Source organism: Pleurodeles waltl, chromosome 11 (genome assembly GCF_031143425.1).
Source record: "Pleurodeles waltl isolate 20211129_DDA chromosome 11, aPleWal1.hap1.20221129, whole genome shotgun sequence".
In the NCBI taxonomy this organism is placed as follows: domain Eukaryota; kingdom Metazoa; phylum Chordata; class Amphibia; order Caudata; family Salamandridae; genus Pleurodeles; species Pleurodeles waltl.
In genome coordinates this window covers 126,664,510-126,684,974 of record NC_090450.1, presented here as the reverse complement: position 1 = coordinate 126,684,974, position 20,465 = coordinate 126,664,510, and the positions used below count along the sequence as shown (strand labels likewise).

Sequence of the window (20,465 nt, the reverse complement as noted above, 5' to 3'; positions counted from 1 at the left end):
GTTGCGCACTGAATGCTAGAATTAATTTCAGCCAGTGGTAATTACCTGGGGCTGCATCCCAGTCCATTATTTTTTTTGCACACCATGTCATGACAGTCTGGACCCAGCCAAATGTGAATCAGTCTTGACCCTGCTCCAAAGGAATCAGTCCAGCCCAAACTGCTAGGTGCTCACTGAAATGGAATACTAGCAACCCCAGACCGGTTTCATCCAAGTTAGGGATCATCAGCAGACTGATTTGCAGATAGCGGAGTCCAGCCTGAGGTGACGTTATATGCAAAATAACAATGGATTGGGATGTTGTTTCAAGTAATCACATGTGGCTGGGATTATTTCAAGCATTCTATCCATCACTTTTTGTATGCTTTAGCAACTCTACTCCACTCTGCGCCACTCAACTGTACTGTTATGACACTCTACAACATTCTACGCAACACCATTTTACTCTACTCCATGCCACTCCAGAACACTCAACTCTATTCCACTTGACTCTATGCATAAGACACTCCACTCTATGCCACTCCACGACACTCGACTCCAATCTAAGCCAATCTACTCTGCAAATCTTTGCCAGAACAGTCTACTCCAAGAAACTCAACAACACTAAACTCTACGCCACACTACGCTACGATACTCCACTCCACTGTATGACACTCCATGCCACTCAACTCAGACACTCTACACCACTGCACTCTACGGCACTACTCCACACCGCTTTACTCCACCCTATGGCACTCCATTGTACGGAACTCCACTCTACAACATTCTACTCCACGACTGTCTACAACACAACACAATACCACTCAACTCTACGACACTATACTCCAGGCCACTACACTCTACTCTATGACCCGCTACTCTGCAACATTTTACGTACTCCACTCTGACATTCTACTCTATGCCACAAAACTCCACAACTCTCTAGTCCACTCCATGACACTCCACACCATTTTCCTCCACTCTACACCCCAACACTCTACACAACTCCACTTTGCCACACGACACTCTACACCACACCACTTTCCTCCACTCGATGCCATTCTACACTACAACACTCTACGATACTCTGACACTGTACACCACTTCATGGCAGTCTACTCTATAACACTCTACTACACACCACTTTCCTCCACTCTACACCCCAACACTCTACATAACTCCACTTTGCCCCACGACACTCTACACCACACCACTTTCCTCCACTCTATGCCATTCTACGCTACAACACTCTACGATACTCTGACACTGTACACCACTTCATGGCAGTCAACTCCACTCTATAACACTCTACTACACACCACTTTCCTCCACTCTATGCCTCAACACTCTACACCACTTTACTCCATGATACTCTACACCACTCCACGGTATGATACTCTAAACCACTCAACTCTATTACACACTATGCATGACACTCAACTCTGACAATCTACATCACTCCACACTACTACACTCTGCGACACTCTACGTCACTCCACACTACTACACTACACTCTACCATACCCTACTTCACTTTGCCACTTCACTCTACTCTATAACACTCTACGCCACTTAACTCTATGACACTTTACTTCACTGTAGGGCAATTTACTACACTTTACAATACTCCATTCTATGCAACTTCAGTCGATGACACTCATGTTCACGGTACACTACAACACTCTATGCTACTCCACGCCACTCCAGGACACTCTACACCATTCCACTCAATGACACTATCCCACTCTGCAAAACATCAATCTACAACACTCTAATCCATGTTCCTCTATGTCACTAACGTTTAGCCATGCTGAATAGCAGCCACATTGGTGTACAACATGACTAGACACATTGGCAAAGCCAATAGCTCTAGCATAGGCAAGACTTATTGGCTTTGCCCATGCTTGTACCTTATTGCATGTGAGAGTACTTTGCAACACGTGAGTTCAGGGTGTGCATTATACAAGCACCTCTCTTGTGTCTAATTTAAATAGACTATTGAAAGGAAATGGCTCCCTGTTGCAGTTACCCCCCCACTTTTTTCCTGATACGGATGCTGACTTGACTAAGAAGTGTGCTGGGACCCTGCTAACCAGACCCCAGCACCAGTGTTCTTTCACCTAAAATGTACTACTGTTTCCACAATTGGCACACCCCTGGCACACAGATAAGTCCTTGTAAAAGGTACCGGTGGTACCAAGGGCCCGGTGACCAGGGAAGGTCCTTAAGTGCTGCAGCATATGTTGTGCCACCCTAAGGGACCCCTCACTCAGCACATGCAGACTGCTTCACAGCTTGTGTGTACTGGTGGGGAGAAAATGACTAAGTCGACATGGCACTCCCCTTAGAGTGCCATGCCAACCTCACACTGCCTGTGGCATAGGTAAGTCACCCCTCTAGCAGGCCTAACAGCCCTAAGACAGGGTGCACTATACCACAGGTGAGGGCATACGTGCATGAGCACTGTGCCCCTACAGTGTCTAAGCCAAACCTTAGACATTGTAATTGCAGGGTAGCCATAAGAGTATATGGTCTGGGAGTCTGTCAAACACGAACTCCACAGCACCATAATGGCTACACTGAAAACTGGGAAGTTTGGCATCAAACTTCTCAGCACAATAAATGCACACTGGTGGCAGTGTGCTTCTCACCTCCCCCTGCAGGAACTGTATCACCTGGCGGTGAGCCTCAAAGGCTCACCCCCTTTGTTACAGCGCCACAGGCCATCCCAGGTAGTGGAGATGCCAGCCCCTCCGGCCACTGCCCCCACTTTTGGCGGCAAGGCTGGAGGAGATAATGAGAAAAACACGGAGGAGTCACACCCCAGTCAGGACAGCCCCTAAGGTGTCCTGAGCTGAGGTGACTCTTACTTTTAGAAATCCTCCATCTTGTGGATGGAGGATTCCCCAATAGGATTAGGATGTGCCCCCCTCCCCACAGGGAGGAGGCACAAAGAGGGTGTAGCCACCCTCAAGGAGAGTAGCCATTGGCTACTGCCCTCCCAGACCTAAACACACGCCTAAATCCAGTATTTAGGGGCCCCCAGACCAAGGAAGATAGATTCCTGCAACCTAAAGAAGAAGAAGGACTGCTGACCTGAAGCCCTGCAGTGAAGACGGTGACGACAACTGATTTGGCCCCAGCCCCACCGGCCTGTCTCCCTACTTCGACGAAAACTGCAACAGCGACGCATCCAACAGGGACCAGCGACCTCTGAAGCCTCGGAGGACTGCCCTGCATCCAAAGGACCAAGAAGCTCCCGAGAACAGCGGCTCTGTTCGACAAACTGCAACTTTCTGCAACAAAGAAGCAATTTTAAAGACTCCACGTTTCCCCCCGGAAGTGTGAGACTTTCTACTCTACACACGACGCCCCCGGCTCGAACTGCGGAAAACAAACACCTCAGGGAGGACTTCCCGGCGACTGCGAGCCCGTGAGTAACCAGAGACGACCCCCCTCAGCCCCCACAGCGACGCCTGCAGAGGAAATCCAGAGGCTCCCACTGACCGCGACTACCTGTAACAAGGGACCCGACGCCTGGAACCAACACTGCACCCGCAGCCCCCAGGACCTGAAGGACCGAACTCCAGTGCAGGAGCGACCCCCAGGCGACCCTCTGCCTAGCCCAGGTGGTGGCTACCCCGAGGAGCCCCCCCTGTGCCTGCCTGCATCGTTGAAGAGACCCCCCGGGTCTCCCCATTGATTCCAATACAAAACGCAATGCCTGTTTGCACTCTGCACCCGGCCGCCCCTGTGCCGCTGAGGGTGTACTTTCTGTGCCTGCTTGTGTCCCGCCCCCACCCCCGGTGCCCTACAAAACGCCCCCCCCCCCCCCCGGTCTGCCCTCCGAGTACGCGGGTACTTACCTGCTGGCAGACTGGAACCGGGGCACCCCTGTTTCCATTGAAGCCTATGTGTTTTGGGCACCTCTTTGACCTCTGCACCTGTCCGGCCCTGAGCTGCTGGTGTGGTAACTTTGGGGTTGCCTTGAACCCCCAACGGTGGGCTACCTTGGACCCAACTTTGAACCCTGTAAGTGTTTTACTTACCTGTGAACTTAACAATTACTTACCTCCCCCAGGAACTGTTGATTTTTGCACTGCGTCCACATTTAAAATAGCTTATTGCCTTTTCTGTCAAAACTGTACATGCTATTGTGATTATTCAAAGTTCCTAGACTACCTGAGTGAAATACCTTTCATTTGAAGTATTACTTGTAAATCTTGAACCTGTGGTTCTTAAAATAAACTAAGAAAATATATTTTTCTACATAAAAACCTATTGGCCTGGAGTAAGTCTTTGAGTGTGTGTTCCTCATTTATTGCCTGTGTGTGTACAACAAATGCTTAACACTACCCTCTGATAAGCCTACTGCTCAACCACACTACCACAAAATGGAGTATTAGAATTATCTCTTTTTGCCACTATCTTACCTCTAAGGGGAACCCTGGGACTCTGTGCACACTATTTCTTACTTTGAAATAGTATATACAGAGCCAACTTCCTACACATATATCTTAAGCATCTACAGCTTAGCACCAACAGTGCACGTTTGCCTCGCATAGCTAAGGTGCAGTGCAGGCGGGTGCAGTACAACTTTTTCTAGCAGACACAGCACAGGTAGCATTAACAGAGTGTGCGTCGATATGCACATAACACAGTAAGAAGAAGGATGATAAAATCTACGGTAGACAAAGTGTGCCCCAGCTCACCCAGAGGCCACTGAGTTTTCCACAGGCCTCCTGGTGTGAGCTTCACAGTGCTGTCCACATCAAATTCATACATAAGAACTCCCAGGCCTGCCTCTAAGCATCAGTGGAACTTGTAAGGCAAATATTGGCAAATCTCTTAGCCCATTAGCTTGCCTTCAGTTAGGAGATATGATTGACAGTGTTTATCAAATTGCATGGAAAAAGGCCAGTATGCATGGCTCTCACCAGACTGTACTCGGAAACAATACACTCTGTGAATGTAAAAGAAGGTGTTAAGCATACTCGTTATGCTTGCCCCCTTCATTAATACCAAAACAATGGGATTCACCCTGTGAAACAAAACCACAAGTTACACAATGACAACAAGAGGATGCAGCGGCCTTACGCATGCATGCCTCCGTGTTGGGTCACGTGTGTGCATTTATCATGAGGCACTGGCTGTCATTTTTTAGGTCTCTGCTCTAGATGGCACGCATGCAATGTCTCGAACTGAGACATGCTGTGTCTACATCTGGGAGTTCCACCATCCCAAAGGCTTGCCATTTGCTGTTACCACCATCGCTCCAGTGATTAGCCCTCTCCGAGAGCACCGGCCAAGTACTTTAAAGCTATACAGCAGCCACTTTTTAAAGAGACATGTTGTTTATAATCTGTGGGCTTTGGCCCGCCCCTAGACTTACTATTTGCTCACTTCATTGTTGGTCTTGTATTCTTTGTGCCCATTTGTCCATGGACTGCATGGTCATGCCTCTTCTTGTGTTTAGCCCTCACCCAAGAGATTTCCCCAAGTACTTGTGCCCTTCAACCCCTCCCATCTTAAGAGCTACAGTTTCCTTTGTTTTTGAGCACTCAAAACGAGTGCTCCTGTTTCTACAAGCTCCCTACCACCCACCCCAACCCTGTTGCTTCTTTTCCTTCACATATCGATTTTATTACTCGCCTCCTCATGCCATTTCTGTTCTGTAATTTGCTAATGCCATTTCATTATTTAAAAATAAATAAACTACATACCGACATTCTGCTACACAAGATTGATTTTGTTGCAGAGCTCTCTCCTTGCAGCTTTCAGACAGTCTGCCTGTTACGCCAGTCGCAGCTCGCTGTGACAAGGGGCTGGGGCGGCGCAAGGGGAGGACGGGGAACATGTAATAAATACAAAATTATTTTTTTTGTTTGTTTTGTAAACATACCTGATCCACCAACCCGCACCTCTCCCCTTTTCATCGTTGCTACAGGAACAGGCTCCCAGCCTGTCCTGACGCTGCTTAGAGCAGCATCAGGATTGGCTGGGGCGCCCAGCCAGGGCACTCCCAGGCCGACTGGGAGCCTGTGCAGGCTCTCTCCAGCCCCGCAACTGTGTTGGCCGGCCAAATACATATGCACTCTGAAGGGGAGTGCCTCCCCCTCACAGCTCATCACCCCCAATACCTGCCCCTTTGCAGGGAAATTATTATAAGCACGGTTTATTATGGCTTCCTTGTAAAGGTTTTGCAGCTGCCGGCAGGGGGGATGGGGAAGGTGGGGGGGGGGGGGGGGGAGGGCTACGCTCCTCCACCCTAATGGAAGAGCCGCCCCTGTGTTTCGCCCTTCCTACCCGTCCTCCTCCCATCCAGTGTTCCAGCAGCTTTTTTTAGATCCTATGACAGTGACCCCGCTCCTCCATTACCCCCACATCTCCAGGTCTCTGGCAGTATGTCGACTTGCTGCCATTCAGGGAGTATATGGTCACCCTAGCTTATTCACATCATGTGTCAATTTTGTGTTACTGGGGAGTTTTCATCCCACCAGGACTGCAGGGCCACTCGTTTTCAAAGAGCCACAACAAGCATTAGCAAAGTCAAGAGGCCGTGGCTTAAAGACCTACTAACTTTGCTAATTCAGACAAAGCATGCAAGTCTACAAAAGTGACTGGGTCATCACACCTATTTTTTTTTTTTACTTTACTGATCGGAGTTGGATGAGTATCTTAACAACAAAAAAAAGTTGTGCAAAAGCACAATGTAAAACAAAACTGTCACTGCAAATCGGGAAGGGTTTAAACAACAACAGGTTGTGTTTTGTTGCACTTTTTATATGACAGGAACTTGACTTGAAGGTAATGGAGTACTTTTCATGAGCACTAGTTACAATACACAACAACACATTCATGTTTTTGGTAGATGGGGGAAATTAAGGGCCATATGTACTAAAGCATTTTTCCATAGACACAGAATGGGTAAAACCCCTTGGTACATCTGGCCCTAAGTGATTTGCCCGTAATCACAGGTTGTTGAACGGATGCAGAGACTAAAACGTGGTTCCCCAGTTCTAAAGTCCGCAGCCCTGCCCGTTACACAACATCTGGAGAGCACGGACTTTTTTTTTTAATCCTGTCTAGATGCACATGAGCCCCTTCCTTCCCGCTCTGCCTCCCATCCATGATCTCTGTTTACACCACCAACCAGCTCTAGGAATACAAAGAGCTGTGACTCCGCCAGAAGTGGCCACTTCATAGCGCTTTTATTCTAACATACAGCAGTCCTGCTGTACAACATGGCTAAAACACATTGTCAAAGCCAATATCTCTTGCATCGGCGAGACCTATTGGCTTTGCCAATGCTTGTTTATTTACCTTTTGTTTAGGGACGGCTTTATTTTATTTTTGAAACGGGTGACCGCTCTGCCACACATTAGGAATGCTGTAGCGCCAACTTTATTATTTTTTTGTTTAATTGCGTGCCACTGCCGTTTTATATAGCGTGCTCCGACCTACCGGTTCTTGCTTACACATACACCCACCCTCCTCCCCTCATCGTCGCGACCATCCCCCCGTTGGTTCGTGCGCCAGAAGCATGCCTCCAGCACAGCAAAACCATGTATTATTTAGCCACAACTTGCGAGAATCTAAATGTGTATTTCTTTAAATATATTTCATTTTCAAGAAAGTGATTATCAAGCGAGAACCCTCTCTGCTTTAGACTCTTGGCGTGTTGGTGTTTTGTACACAGCAGCCGCCTGAGAAACCTGAAGCTCAAAGGTTCACGCCTTGACAGGGCTTATTTTGCCTTTTGTCGGTCCCAGGCAGATAATGGAATCTCGCAGCGGCGCTAATGACATGCCTGGCTTGCTAGTAAAGGGCTTCGCATCCAGGGAATGGGACGATGTGTACTACGAGGTTGAGGCATTGTTCGCCCTGTTTATCACTTTGCCTCCCGTCAGCAGACTTGTCGGAGTTTGGTCAATCTTGTAAACCACACAGAACCGCACATTAGGAACACTGTAATAATGCGTTCAGAACGATAGATAACGATACAAATAATAGACTCGGTGTGGAAGATACAAATAGAAACAATGTATTCAGTGCATGGGGACTCAGTTAATTGAACTTCAACGTTTAAAGGATACAATACCAATGAACTTGTTAATTTGTAAGGCTGCCCGCGCGTCGTACATTTGAAAACTATTTCTATCAACTCGATGATGATACCCCGTGGCCTTCTTTAGCCATTGTGCATTTCAAACCAATATAAAAATATTTCAAAGATAAGTGATGGGAGGTTTGGGGGGAGGGGCGGTTGGAGAAAGTGTGCGTGCACGCACGTGTGTGTGAACTCGAATGTCTGTGTGCATACACGCATGCATGTGTGCAGGTAATCTATTTGCTACAAAATGTAATCACACTTTAAACGATACATAACTTTACCAGCTTGCCTGATATTGTATAAACCTCTTTCCCAGAATGCGTGAGCCCATCCAGGTTCTCCCCCTGTATAACTGTTTTCATATTTCTCACGTATGGAACAAAGCACAATAAGCTACTTTCACATATATTTAATTACTATTCTTATCTCGGTAATTTTATATACTTTACAAGTACAAAGATGGAAACAACAATGACTGCAGAAGGATAAAAGAAATTGCACTGGTTCTCGTGTAATGTTTCACCAACAATGTCAACATGCACCAATTTGACACTGCATGGAAGGACGGACGGACTTAAAAGTATACCAACCGTGCTAAAAAGAAAGTGCCAGTCTTCATATTAAAAGCATAGTATCACCCTCTATGGAAGTATATCGACCGTGCTTAGAACATGCTAGATTGTGAAATTAAACGTACCGTTTCAAACAAGCATTGGCAAAGCCAATACGTCTTAACAATCCGAGAGCTATATGCACTGGCAATGTACATGCATTTGTGTACGGCTCTGGGGCTGTTCTTATTGATATACACAAATGCATTAACAGTGCCAGCGCCTATAGCTCTTAGTTTGGTGAGATCAATGAGCATTGCCAATGCTTATTTAATTTGCTATTTCATCCTAGCTCACAACTTTTTAAGAACTGTAAAATAGAGTTTAGCAACAGATTGTGTAACAGCGTAAAGAAATATAGTGAGCGACCCAGCAGCACTCTGGGTATTTTTTAATGAGGTTCTGGCAAATACAATCAGGAACTGGCGCATGGGATGAGGTACAGTGGATCAGGAAGAGGAGGGTAGGAAATATATGGCTCATGGGGGAGGCTGTGGCATCGGTATGTCAGGGGGGGCCAAGTTCAACAGGAATGTGTGTCGCCCAACACATGTTAATCTTTGTCAGGGACAATAAGTTTTACCTATTTTGTACGATGTTCAAATACACAACAGATTACAATTAGCAGGAGTAACTCAGGTGTGGCACTCTGGTGTCCACAGACGATTAAGCAGGCTGAAAGATATTCCAACACCATTGGAAAAGTGTGGAGCCTTAAGCACCAGGTCATATATTTAAGATCTCCACAGAAGTGCATGTGAGAGGCCCCACTGCTTAGAATATTGAAAAGAAATCATTGGAACACAAATGTGCAGAACAAATATCTTTAAAACTTTCTAATACGTTTCTACCTTAGAGTATGGGATAAGTGCTGTAACAAAAGTGAGGCAGCCCTAAACGACTCGGAAATCGATACAGAGCCTTTATTGAGGCTTGGGCTGTGGCCTTACATTAGCTATACGCCCACAAGCCCCTGAGCAGAGAGCACAAAGAGAACTGGAAGGCACTCTTCCCATTTTTCCGAGGTTCATCCACGTCCAACCTCATCCTGACTGTGATTACAATATATCACTTATGTAACTGTCTCGGGTCATTCCATGATCAGGCCCTACAAGTGGGACAATGGGGTGGTGGGCAGCAGACATGTTGGAGGTAAGCACTGCATACTGAAAGTGTGCAGGGCTTGTCTGGAATCCAGGTAAGTCAAACAAGTATTCCCTTGGTACAAAAGTGTACAGGCCAACACGTCCAATAACGCTTCCTGCGTAACCGACATAGAAGGAACGTGTCTCTACTGGCTGCTATTGTTACATATACGCATTCTACAACTCTATTCTTTAAGGCGCATGCTAATTAAAATATAAACACAAGGGTCTATGAGCTTCTCTGCAGAATGTTTCTCACTTCAGGGCGAAAGCAAGTAATGTGAAAGTCTCTTTACAGTCAGTAGTGTTTTTGTGTGCACCTCGGGGAGGGGGTTCCCCTCCCCCACAGCAGATACTTAAGATGTCTGTTCCAGGCTTTCAGACTATCTATGCCCTGAATACAAATGGCACTTCTTTATACAGTCAGGGGTTATCCTGAAATATGGCCCGAATCCAGCCCTCCTGGATATAGCTGGACTCTTCTGGTCTACATTATGCCAGGACATATGAGAAAAGTGGTGACTGTCCCATCACAAGTTTGAATCCGGGGAAGTTCGATTTACCTTTCAAGGCCAGTATATTGAACATTGTTAAACTAAGGGGCAGATTTAAGGAAAGTGTCGCTGCACACAGTGCAGCCCCATTTTCCTTGTGCCCCTTTAACACCCCCCACCATCGCCACCACATGTGCGCTGTATCGCAGATATGGCACAGGGTAGGGTGCAATAGCATCAACATTTTTGGCAAGATTGCTGAACTGTTCAGGGTTAACGCTAACCCTGAACAGTACATAGGGGCCCATTGTACACAATGGTTTGCCTCCCTTTAATGCCTGGTTTGAGCAGGCGTTAAAAGTGCCGCAAAAAATGACGCAAAGAAATCTCTTAGATTTCTTTCCAACATTTGTTCGCCTCCTCCCCCAACAGCTGAATGCTCCATTTGCATACATCATGCATGGCGCATGCATAATTAGTGCGAAGGGTTACAAAGTGGCACAATGCATGCGTTGCACCACTTTGTAAATTTGGCACAGGGAAAAGGCCACTTTAGCGCTGCCTTAGCATAAAAAAATGACGTGCCTTTTCACAGGTCCGTGTGCCTGTGCAGGGGGGTGCAGCGGGATCCAGGCACACCTCTTCCACCAAATCCAGAACCAAAAATATGTGCTAAATGTGGCACAATGGACCTGTAAACAGTATTTTTGTGAGAGATGGTACTCCTGTGTCCAGTTGTGTTTATGCCGTTCAGGCCATCGAATTCCACAACCTTCAGAAGGTAATCAATTACTAGGTGACAATGTTCATGTGCCACGTAACCTTAGGTTACGGGGCCCCTGTGCAACATAATCCTTAGATGAAATAGTTTGGTTACCAAAGCTTGGAGTGTGTTAACTTTGAGAATATTTGTATATTAATACTGAAATATGTTGCTAAAAAAATACTCCCAACAACGCCCTACAGCACGTAAAATGATAACAGAAGAAATTTAAAGATAATTTTGGGTGGCTGGAGAGGAGTGGACTGGGGGGGGGGGCAAGTGGGGGGAATTTCACTCTCCAGTATTTGAGAATATCCAAGCAGCTTCGTTCAAATAGTCATCAGTTTCTCCAGTATGTATACATCACCCATGGAAGCTGTGTGATCCGACAGATGAGAGGAAGGCTTAGGTCTTATTCGTGAGCAGAGACTAGGGATAGACAATAAATCCATTCAGTCATAGCAAAGACCTGACCCACAGCCCACTCTCAATATATGTAATGTACTGGAAGCAATAGTATGTGACAAACACTTGAAGTTGCTTTCAGCCATGACCCAAAAAAGACCTTAAGGAAATCCACAATATCATTCCTTTTACATCACTATAACGTACATGTTACAACATGCTGGCAATCGAGCAAAGAAATGATGCTGCCCACTAGAGGAAAGTGACATGAATTATGCAATCATCTAGGCAAGGTCGCCTGGCAACTTCACATAAAGGAGTCTGCCAACGGAAAATACAAAGGTTAATTTGGCACGCGATTGATGTGGGGATTATTTTATATACGTTTTGTTAAAGTGGGATGAGTACTGACTGGGCACAATTTTAAAACCTACTGGCCTAGTCAAAAATGTAATCGGTTTGCTTCAGTGATTTTAATATTGTGTTGTCAAGGTCTCCTGGTGAGTTGACATATTAGCCATGTTCTCCCTGTATATATTTGTATAAGATCATGTAATCTTCTCCAGAGGTTCTTCTCCAGCTTGAGGAACTTTGAGAGCTACTTACTGTTCGGAAACCCCTACAGATGATGGGCATAAGAAACGCTCTAGCCTGTTTCTCTGTTCCAGCTGGCATTCTAATTTTTAAACAGGTACATTTAAGTACTGGGAAAATGTATAGACCAGGGGTCTCCAACATTTTCTGTAGTGAGTGCCAGTTCGGATCAGTGAAAATCATTGTGACCTACTGAAGGCTAAACAACTTGTGCATTGTTACCAGATACTACCACAGCCCGCTTCCTTGACTTTAATTAAGTCTTATACCTATAGAGCCAGATCCTATGGTTTGAACAGAACACTTTGATTAGGGCTAATATGACAGGACTGCCATGTGTGTCAGTGAGAGCATGGTCTTCGGGGATGTATGGACTAATGCGCCTATGAACGGGATATTTGTGGATGGGTGACTGAGAGCCTGTGTTGTATGTCTGTGTGGCACAGCACACACCTTTTGCCACATGTGGCACTGTTACATGTATAATACAATCATAACTATTTATTTTTTTAACGCGAGGATTTAAATTGCAGAAAAACGTTCTGCAAAAATATTCAAAATATGGAACATTTTTCTGCACTTTAAATTGCTCACCTTTAAAAAAAGACTGTATTACACATCTGTCAAAGTGTCTATTGGCCATTAGAAGTAAAAGGCCTGCTGTTTGTAAATGTGAATCTTTGAAATAGGAGAAAATTAAAGTGAAGAGTTAACCTAATCACTAAGGTAACTTTTCATTTGAATTTTCTCCCATTTAATAGCATTCAGAAACATAATTTTGATCTCAGCTCCCATATTGAGTTGACAAGGACTTTTATTTAAGAGTCAGATACCTCAGTGCTTAAGTTCTTCACCTCTGTGCCCCAACCTGAGCTTGGGACATAAATCTGACTGAGCATTACTCATTATCAGGCCCCGCTATCTGCAGCCTGATAATGCAAAATAAACACAGCCTTTGCTTAACTTTAAAAGGAACATGTGACCCTGTGCTTAGTTAAAAATAAACTCAAGGCTGTGAGCTTCTCTGAAGGTGCCTGGGAGCTACTGGTAGCTCGCAATCAACCGGATGGAGACACCTCCTTATGGTCTACCATAGAGATCTAGCAGTGGGACATTTATCAAAGAGGGCATCTGCTCTATGCTACTTGTAAAGACAATTAAAAAAAAAGCACTGGCAAAGCCAATAGGTGCAATATGTTTGTTTGCAAACATGCATAAGCATTAAAACATTTTTTTTTAAAGTGCTGCAATTTAAACATACTATGCATATGTTTGCAAATAATGCAATGCAAATACAGAATAACCCATGACAAAAACATTCAAAATGACGGAATGAATGGGGGTACGAATAAAAAATTGACCAGCCTGCACTGGCACTGAAGTGTCTACGCATCAGAAAGAAGTGCATAACACACTGTCACTCACAGGGAACACAGCCATTTACTGCAGTGGGCTAACATATTACCAGCAATATTGACTTAAGGAAGGCCTAAATTGGTCAAGATTCAAAACTGATTAATTTGATAATAGTAGGCAACCACTCACAACCATTTTCTATCTCTACCGGGATTTGCTCTCATTATTTTTGTTGTGAGGTGTGGTTTGGGCGCACGTTGGTTCTCCATTGTAGCTCAATTTTTTGCTTACTTTCATATTTGATATGTTACACATTTTAGCTGCCATCGCATTTTTGCCAATGACATTTTACACACTTTATGTGTGCATAATATTATTCTGAGAATACATTGTGAATGCTGCTTGTTTTCAGTTAATCTTTCTCGGCATATAACCTGTACACTCTGTTCAAGGTTAGGAACATAGCTCAAGATATCCTTGTGCTAGTGTTACCAGCTCAGAGACAGCTTATGACATCTAGACATTTCACTGCATCAGAGTTGTACCTCCAACACAGGATGGCTTTGATTATTCAAACAATGCACTTACTCGGGGGGGCAGAGCAGCACTCCAGCCACTGCTGTCCTGGAACGATTCCTGTGTGCGACATGCAGCTCTGCTGACCTTTCAGCTTGAAGAGATGGACTGCCAAATTTACTCTAGGATGGCACCCTGGTTCAGCTCTCCAATTCTGGGGGTGGGGAGGGTTTAGGTTATCCCATCAGATCAGGCACAGGAAGATGGTACACTCACTGTACTCTCAGACTGTAGATAGTGCTAGGTAGACATAAATCTAAGATCGCCATGGTTGGATGCTCTCTTCTTTTCACAATGTTAGTAACACTGACTACAATGCTTTGTATCATCTGTAGAATAGTCACAGCTCTTTCTATGCAAGAATCGGATTATTTCAATAAATGTTTGAATTACTTTATTCAAATCTTTCTTGTGTTTACCCTGGGCATGTTTGAGTAAACAATGAAAGGGGTAAGATCTGTTTCAACGTCTTCCTTGGAAGTCAGAGTGTCACATCTCCCCTGCCTTGAGAGCACTACACTGGTTACCCGTTGCCAGAAGATGCACTTTCAAGCTGCTTTGTATCACCCACAAAGCTATACATGGAACAGGGCCGCTTTTTATCAGAAAGAAAATTACCAAATACATCCAACAAAGAACCCTCCGCTCAAGATTGGCACCCCGCCTTAGAACACCACCATACAAGAAAAAGACTATAGGTGGTACATCCTTCTCCGTCCAAGCACCCAAACCATGGAATTCTTTACCCCCAACTATAAGAGCCACAGATAACTTTCTTGTCTTCAGAAAACTACTCAAGAGTTGGCTCTTTCCTTCATAACCACCATTTTCAAACAACTATGAACTACATATGCCTATGTTGATAAATATTTTTTCAGATTATATGTACATTTCTATTTATTTATAGTTTCTTTAGAATATATGTATTGCTACTATGTCATAACAATAAAATACACAAACACTCTTTAAACCTGTTTGACTAAGTATTTTTTAACCATGGTTCTAATTATGTATTGTATGTGCATATGTGTATGAATTCATGTGTATGTGTGTGTGTGTGTGTATGTGTGTATATATATATATATATATATATATATATATATATATATATATATGTGTATGTGTATATGTTGTTTCTGTGCTTGGCATGTTCGTGGATCATTGCATGGCTCCTGGGTGGGTTGTTATACTAGATATCTATGAATTCCTGCTGTCATCTTATCACACTTATCTACTCATCATCATATGTCATGTCTCTATCAAATTACCCTCCATTCTCAGTCTGACTCATCCCAAATCCATTCTACTACTTTCATCTCCTAAATAACTCTGCCTAAGCTCTTCCCTCTGCTTCCACATCTAACTCACCAAACCTCACTCTACTACTGTGACCTCCCACACAACCCTACTAAATTCTCCTGAATTTATTTCACCCTGCTACTATGCTCTCCCTAACCCTTCCACATACTCTTCCCCCCTCTGCCCCCCTTTACTCATCCCAAGCCTTTGGGTTGAGTAAATGAAGGGTATACTCCCAATTAACACTTCTGGATTTCTTTCCTCCTCCACCCCTCCATTACTCCAGTCAATCTAACTAACAAACTCTCATATCCGCGGCTCAAATTAACTCATAATAATACTAAAACTGTACTCATTATTTAACTATACTAATCCATCACTAATTCTTGTTGGGTTCCAGAGTAGGGTGCTACTCATCGAAAAGCGCTTCGACGCCTCGTCAGGGGTAGTAAGCGCTATACAAATACGATTACAATACAATTACAATATCTGAGGTTGCTGTAATCATCTGCTACCCTAGCAAAGTTAGGGGTTCAGGTGAGACACAGTGACCTAGCTAGAAATGAGGTCAACAGTTTCCGATGGTGTAGATGGACTCAGCCCTCTCAGCCAGAAGTTCTGCCTCCTCAATGTGCAGTCCTACCTTTTTAGTGGGAACTGTATAACAGTTTGTGAGACTGTAAGCAACAGCTTCTCCTTCATCAACCTAATTTCAGAGGAACAGCAGTAACCTTTTACTAACACACAGGGCAGATTGATTTGTATTCCTGTAGGATTTGTGTGCTTCAAGAATACAGTGGTGTCTCAATCAAATTTTAAAAAGTTTAGTAGGATTAAAAACACCTGACCCTTGAGAAGGGCTAATAAAATGTTTACTGCATGTGGACTTCATTTGTTGCTCTTTATTGTATTGGGGCAGCCTGAGCTATATAGGTTTTACCTACAGTGTTGCACTTCACGAATGGAGGAGGTCATCAGTATGATAGCTGCTTTGAACCACCATAATGAAGTGGATTGTTCACTCTGGAAGCAGAGTTTAGCGCTGTTAAGAAGCTACGCACATCAGGAGAGGCAATGCCGGATCTTTCTTGAGGTCAACTTGGGCTTAGATGACAATGACCCTCAAAAATGGCTTTGGATAACCTTCAGCTGGTTTGAAGATAAGCAAAGGAACAGAACAAGAAATTAGAATGAGAAAAGTAGGAAAGTAGTAATGTTATCAAAGATGTCATATGAGATGTCATTAATGATGTCATGCAAGTATGAACTGAGTGTTTTTATCAATATATGTATGTATATATAGAGGCACACTAAGAGTTAAAAGGAAGATGTGGTTAATTACAACACCAGGATACCAGACCATCATGTCCATATAACCAATATCATACACCAATACACCCAACTTCAAGCATGCACCCACCAGCTTTCATCTACCAACATGCCAACCATCAAACAGTCACACACCCAATCATCATCATAAAGGACTGCATGTACGCAATTATTTGTTCACACAAACACAATTAAACAACCAGAATTGAACAATTCAACCAACAACATATGTTCATAGACCCACTGTGAGGTTCCCACAAGGCCACTATGATGACCTCCCACATCCATCATCACATAACCACACATCCACCATCATATGCCAACTAAACGTATTAGTGAAACTAAGCTGTTCAACTTTAGTTTTTTAGGGAATTTCATTAGCTTTTTGGGGTATTTTGTTTTACCTTTTTTGCGTGTTGGTGTAGATTTTATGGGCATATGATGGAAGATGTGTAGGTGCATGATACTGGCTGCGTGTATAAATGATGGTGGTTGTGTTGTCATACGGTTGTGATGATATATGATGGTGGCTGTTTTGCCTTATGACAGTGACTATGGCCTTACGATAGTGGGTGTCTTGTATGATGCCACTTGTGTAGAAGTACACACTACAAGGCAGCCGCAGGCAAGATTGGGCCACTAGAGGGCTTAGAGGGCTTCAGAGGAGAATATAGGTCTTGTCTACTATCTGAAGCTGTGTGTAGTCAAACATAAAATGAATCTGCAAGAGTCATTAGTATATAGCCTTAACCCTGTCACAAAGACCAACAAGACTTGCTTTCTAAGACAAAAAAAACATAAACTAGCAATTAAAATGTACTAATTTCAGTAAAAACAACAAAGAACACACACTTATTCTGAAGTACAAGCTACATTTCATGTTGCTTCTGTGGTCTAACAAAAGTGCTAGCTTAACAGCAACATCAATGGAACCCAAATAGGACAATTTAACATCCCACAAAATGCCATGGACTTGTTGGACATCCCAACAAAGCAATGGTAAATCATGAAAAACCCAGACTCAGAGCACACTCACTGTACTACTTCTTGCACGTGTGTACTGGTCACATGAGATCTGACAAACAGATAAAGCTATCTATAAGTAAACTAAAAAAATGCCTAGTGTCTTGTCTTTATAATAGAGTTTGCATTTTTAAAAGCACCTTCAATTCTGAGAGATCTATAGCTGTATATAAAAAGGCCCAATTCAAGATTTGTTTTACCTCATACACTGGGTCTGGAAATATGGACTCATTTTCCTTTTAGGCCCAATGGTGGTGATTGCCCTCTGAACTCTTGCAGTCCAACTCTTAGGCTGTACTTCAGTTCCCTCATGAGAAGAGGGCTAGATGGAAGGTTGACAATGTTCCATATTTTGGGGTCCTGGCTTTGGGAACTAGCCTTGTCATAGTGAATTCAGGAAAGACATAACTGATCTTCTGTTCTGGTGACCCTTCCTTTCTGACTTGGGTTACCAGATTTTCGATTCTCTGTTTTTTTGTTGTTTTATCTTTTGCATTCTCTTTTTGTTGTTGTTTTATCTTACTGCCCCCTCTTGTTCAGCATCTAGCAGTAGAAAACCTTTGGTGATAGCATGCTTGCACATACAAATAAATAATATTAAATAATATGACGGTTTTAATTCTGCTTACTGGAATAACCAAAGAAATATATTGGTAGGAGTGATTAAACATTCCCTTGTAAACCAATAAGAAATGTGTGACTTTTTGTTGTTTCAGGAAAAAATATATATTATTCAATACTCCAGTGTTTTAATACATCTCTGTTCCGCTCTATTAATGTAATTAACTTTAACTGTTTTTTTTTATGCTGTAAACAAACATGCTACAGCATTAAAGGGCTTTGGCTACAGAAAACAGGGAAATGGAAGAAGGGGGACCAAGGGCTTTATTTAGAGATTTGGAGGATGGGGTAACTCAGTCACAAGCATGACGGATATCCCATCTGCCACATTACAATTCCACTATATAACGCGTCCGTCAAACTCTAAATCTGTCCCCAAGTCTTGGTGGATGAGGAACAATAGAAAAGTCAGTGAAGATGATATTGAGGGGTGAACCTAGTCTTATACATCTTTGTTTGACTTTTCTGCAAGTCCAATAAAAACCTCGTCTTCTGAACCCTGTTTGTGGTGCTCATACAAAGCTCAGTCAAGATGTACAAAAACTGATCGGACAGAACCAAAATAGAAGCAAAAATTTTAGATGAGGCCATCAGGCACATTTAAATTCCATATATTTTCTATAACCTCAGACAAAACTCTACAAAAGAATGTATGTAAATATGCTGATGAATATGTGTATTATTGGAAAACATAAAACTCGCCAAATAATTGTTCTTGTGAAGAATCAGACCTTTCCTCCGGAACGTACTGCAGAATATTGCTGTTGTGACAAGAGTTCTTTCTGCATGCCTTTTCAAAGAGCAAGAAGACATAAACAATTTGGAACTTGCCGGGGAAGTAAAAGACCTGAAAAATGTTGTCTGCCAATGGATTTTGTCATGACCTACAAAAAAGAATGAGCTTGACTAAAGGTTTTTTACCTCTGTAGAAAAGTAGCTGTATGGACTCCTTTCTGATGTCTATAACATCAGATCTTGCCCTACTTTGGAACCCTGAGAACCTTGAAACCAAAACAACCGCTGCCAGTTAGAAAGAGAATGGGCTCTTCCCATTCAGATTTTAACAGAGAAGAACAAAACAAGAATATGGAAGTAGATCAGGTAAGTTATGGCTCTGGGAAGCTGTTGCTAACAAACCTTTAGGCTTTGGCAAGATCTGTAGATGAAGACACAGGAGAAATAACACAGGTGATTGCAAGAGTCCCTCAACAAGTTATCCTCTGAGGATGACTGACAGAGCCGGATATGGTCCTTGTGGGGGATGATGGGATATTCCACTAAGCATGTTCCAGCTTATTTTAGATGCAAGTCCATTGCATGAACATAGTAAGGTGGAAATGTGCTTCAGAACTAATGATCACTAACTACACACAAGGATGGTCAACAATGAAAATGGTAGTAAAACAATGGTGGGTATTTACAGCCTTTTTATCCAAAGCACACTGAGTCAGAAGTACTGAAAGCAGTTCTCCTGCCAGCTAGAGGTTACCTCAGCAGCTGTCTCTGGCAGATGAACTTTTCACTCATCAGGAAACCTGGTAACACAGGCTGTCTGGCCATATTGAAGTTAGACAGTGAGTGTGAGTTGGGGAAATGAGGAAGAGTTGAGCACAAACAACAAGTCACACTGCTAACTTTGAAGTTGTGAATGTATTTCCAGAAAACTCTAAAGCATTGATACTCAAAGTACGGCCGGGGGGCCACATGCGGCCCCCCTGACCTTTACACGCGCCCCAAGGTCAAAAGTAGCAGTGGGCTGAATCAGTACTAACACTGAGCAAGAAATTAAATAAACAAGCAAGCATTTATGTAAAGGTTAACTGAAATTAAAGAAAGGAAGTAACTAGGTTATCCTGCACTGTTTATCTTTAGAAACACCTTTATTTTTAACGCAATACTGTAAAAATATGATAAAATCCACTAAAAATTCAGAAAGTGTATTTCATTAACATATAAAACCGTTTCACCTTCGTACTTCACATTTTATCAGTGCATTGAGAACTATTTTTTTTAAAAGCAATAGTTTTTAAACATGAATTTACATTATTTTTCCCTCACCTTGACAACAGTGTCAATAGTGAGCTAAGATGCATCTCAACTGTTAAGTGCACCTTGTTGGTTGGGTTGGTGTTATACACAAACAACATTATAGTTTAT

General features: G+C 43.3%; 1 protein-coding gene across 7 annotated transcripts in view; it reads right to left on the bottom strand.

Moving 5' to 3' along the window:
* TRIM59 (tripartite motif containing 59) overlaps nt 1-20,465 on the bottom strand; it is a 48,697-nt gene that overhangs the window by 26,174 nt on the left and 2,058 nt on the right. The window contains exon 1 of one of the 7 annotated variants that reach the window (XM_069213248.1): nt 5,703-5,721. The exons of 5 other annotated variants lie outside the window; for them this stretch is intronic. In XM_069213248.1, coding sequence (XP_069069349.1) covers nt 5,703-5,708 — 6 coding nt within the window. In that variant the 5' untranslated portion in view covers nt 5,709-5,721. Of the gene's footprint in view, nt 1-5,702; nt 5,722-16,392; nt 16,485-20,465 lie in introns of those variants that run through there. One more of the 7 variants, XR_011199369.1, reaches the window with a different exon arrangement.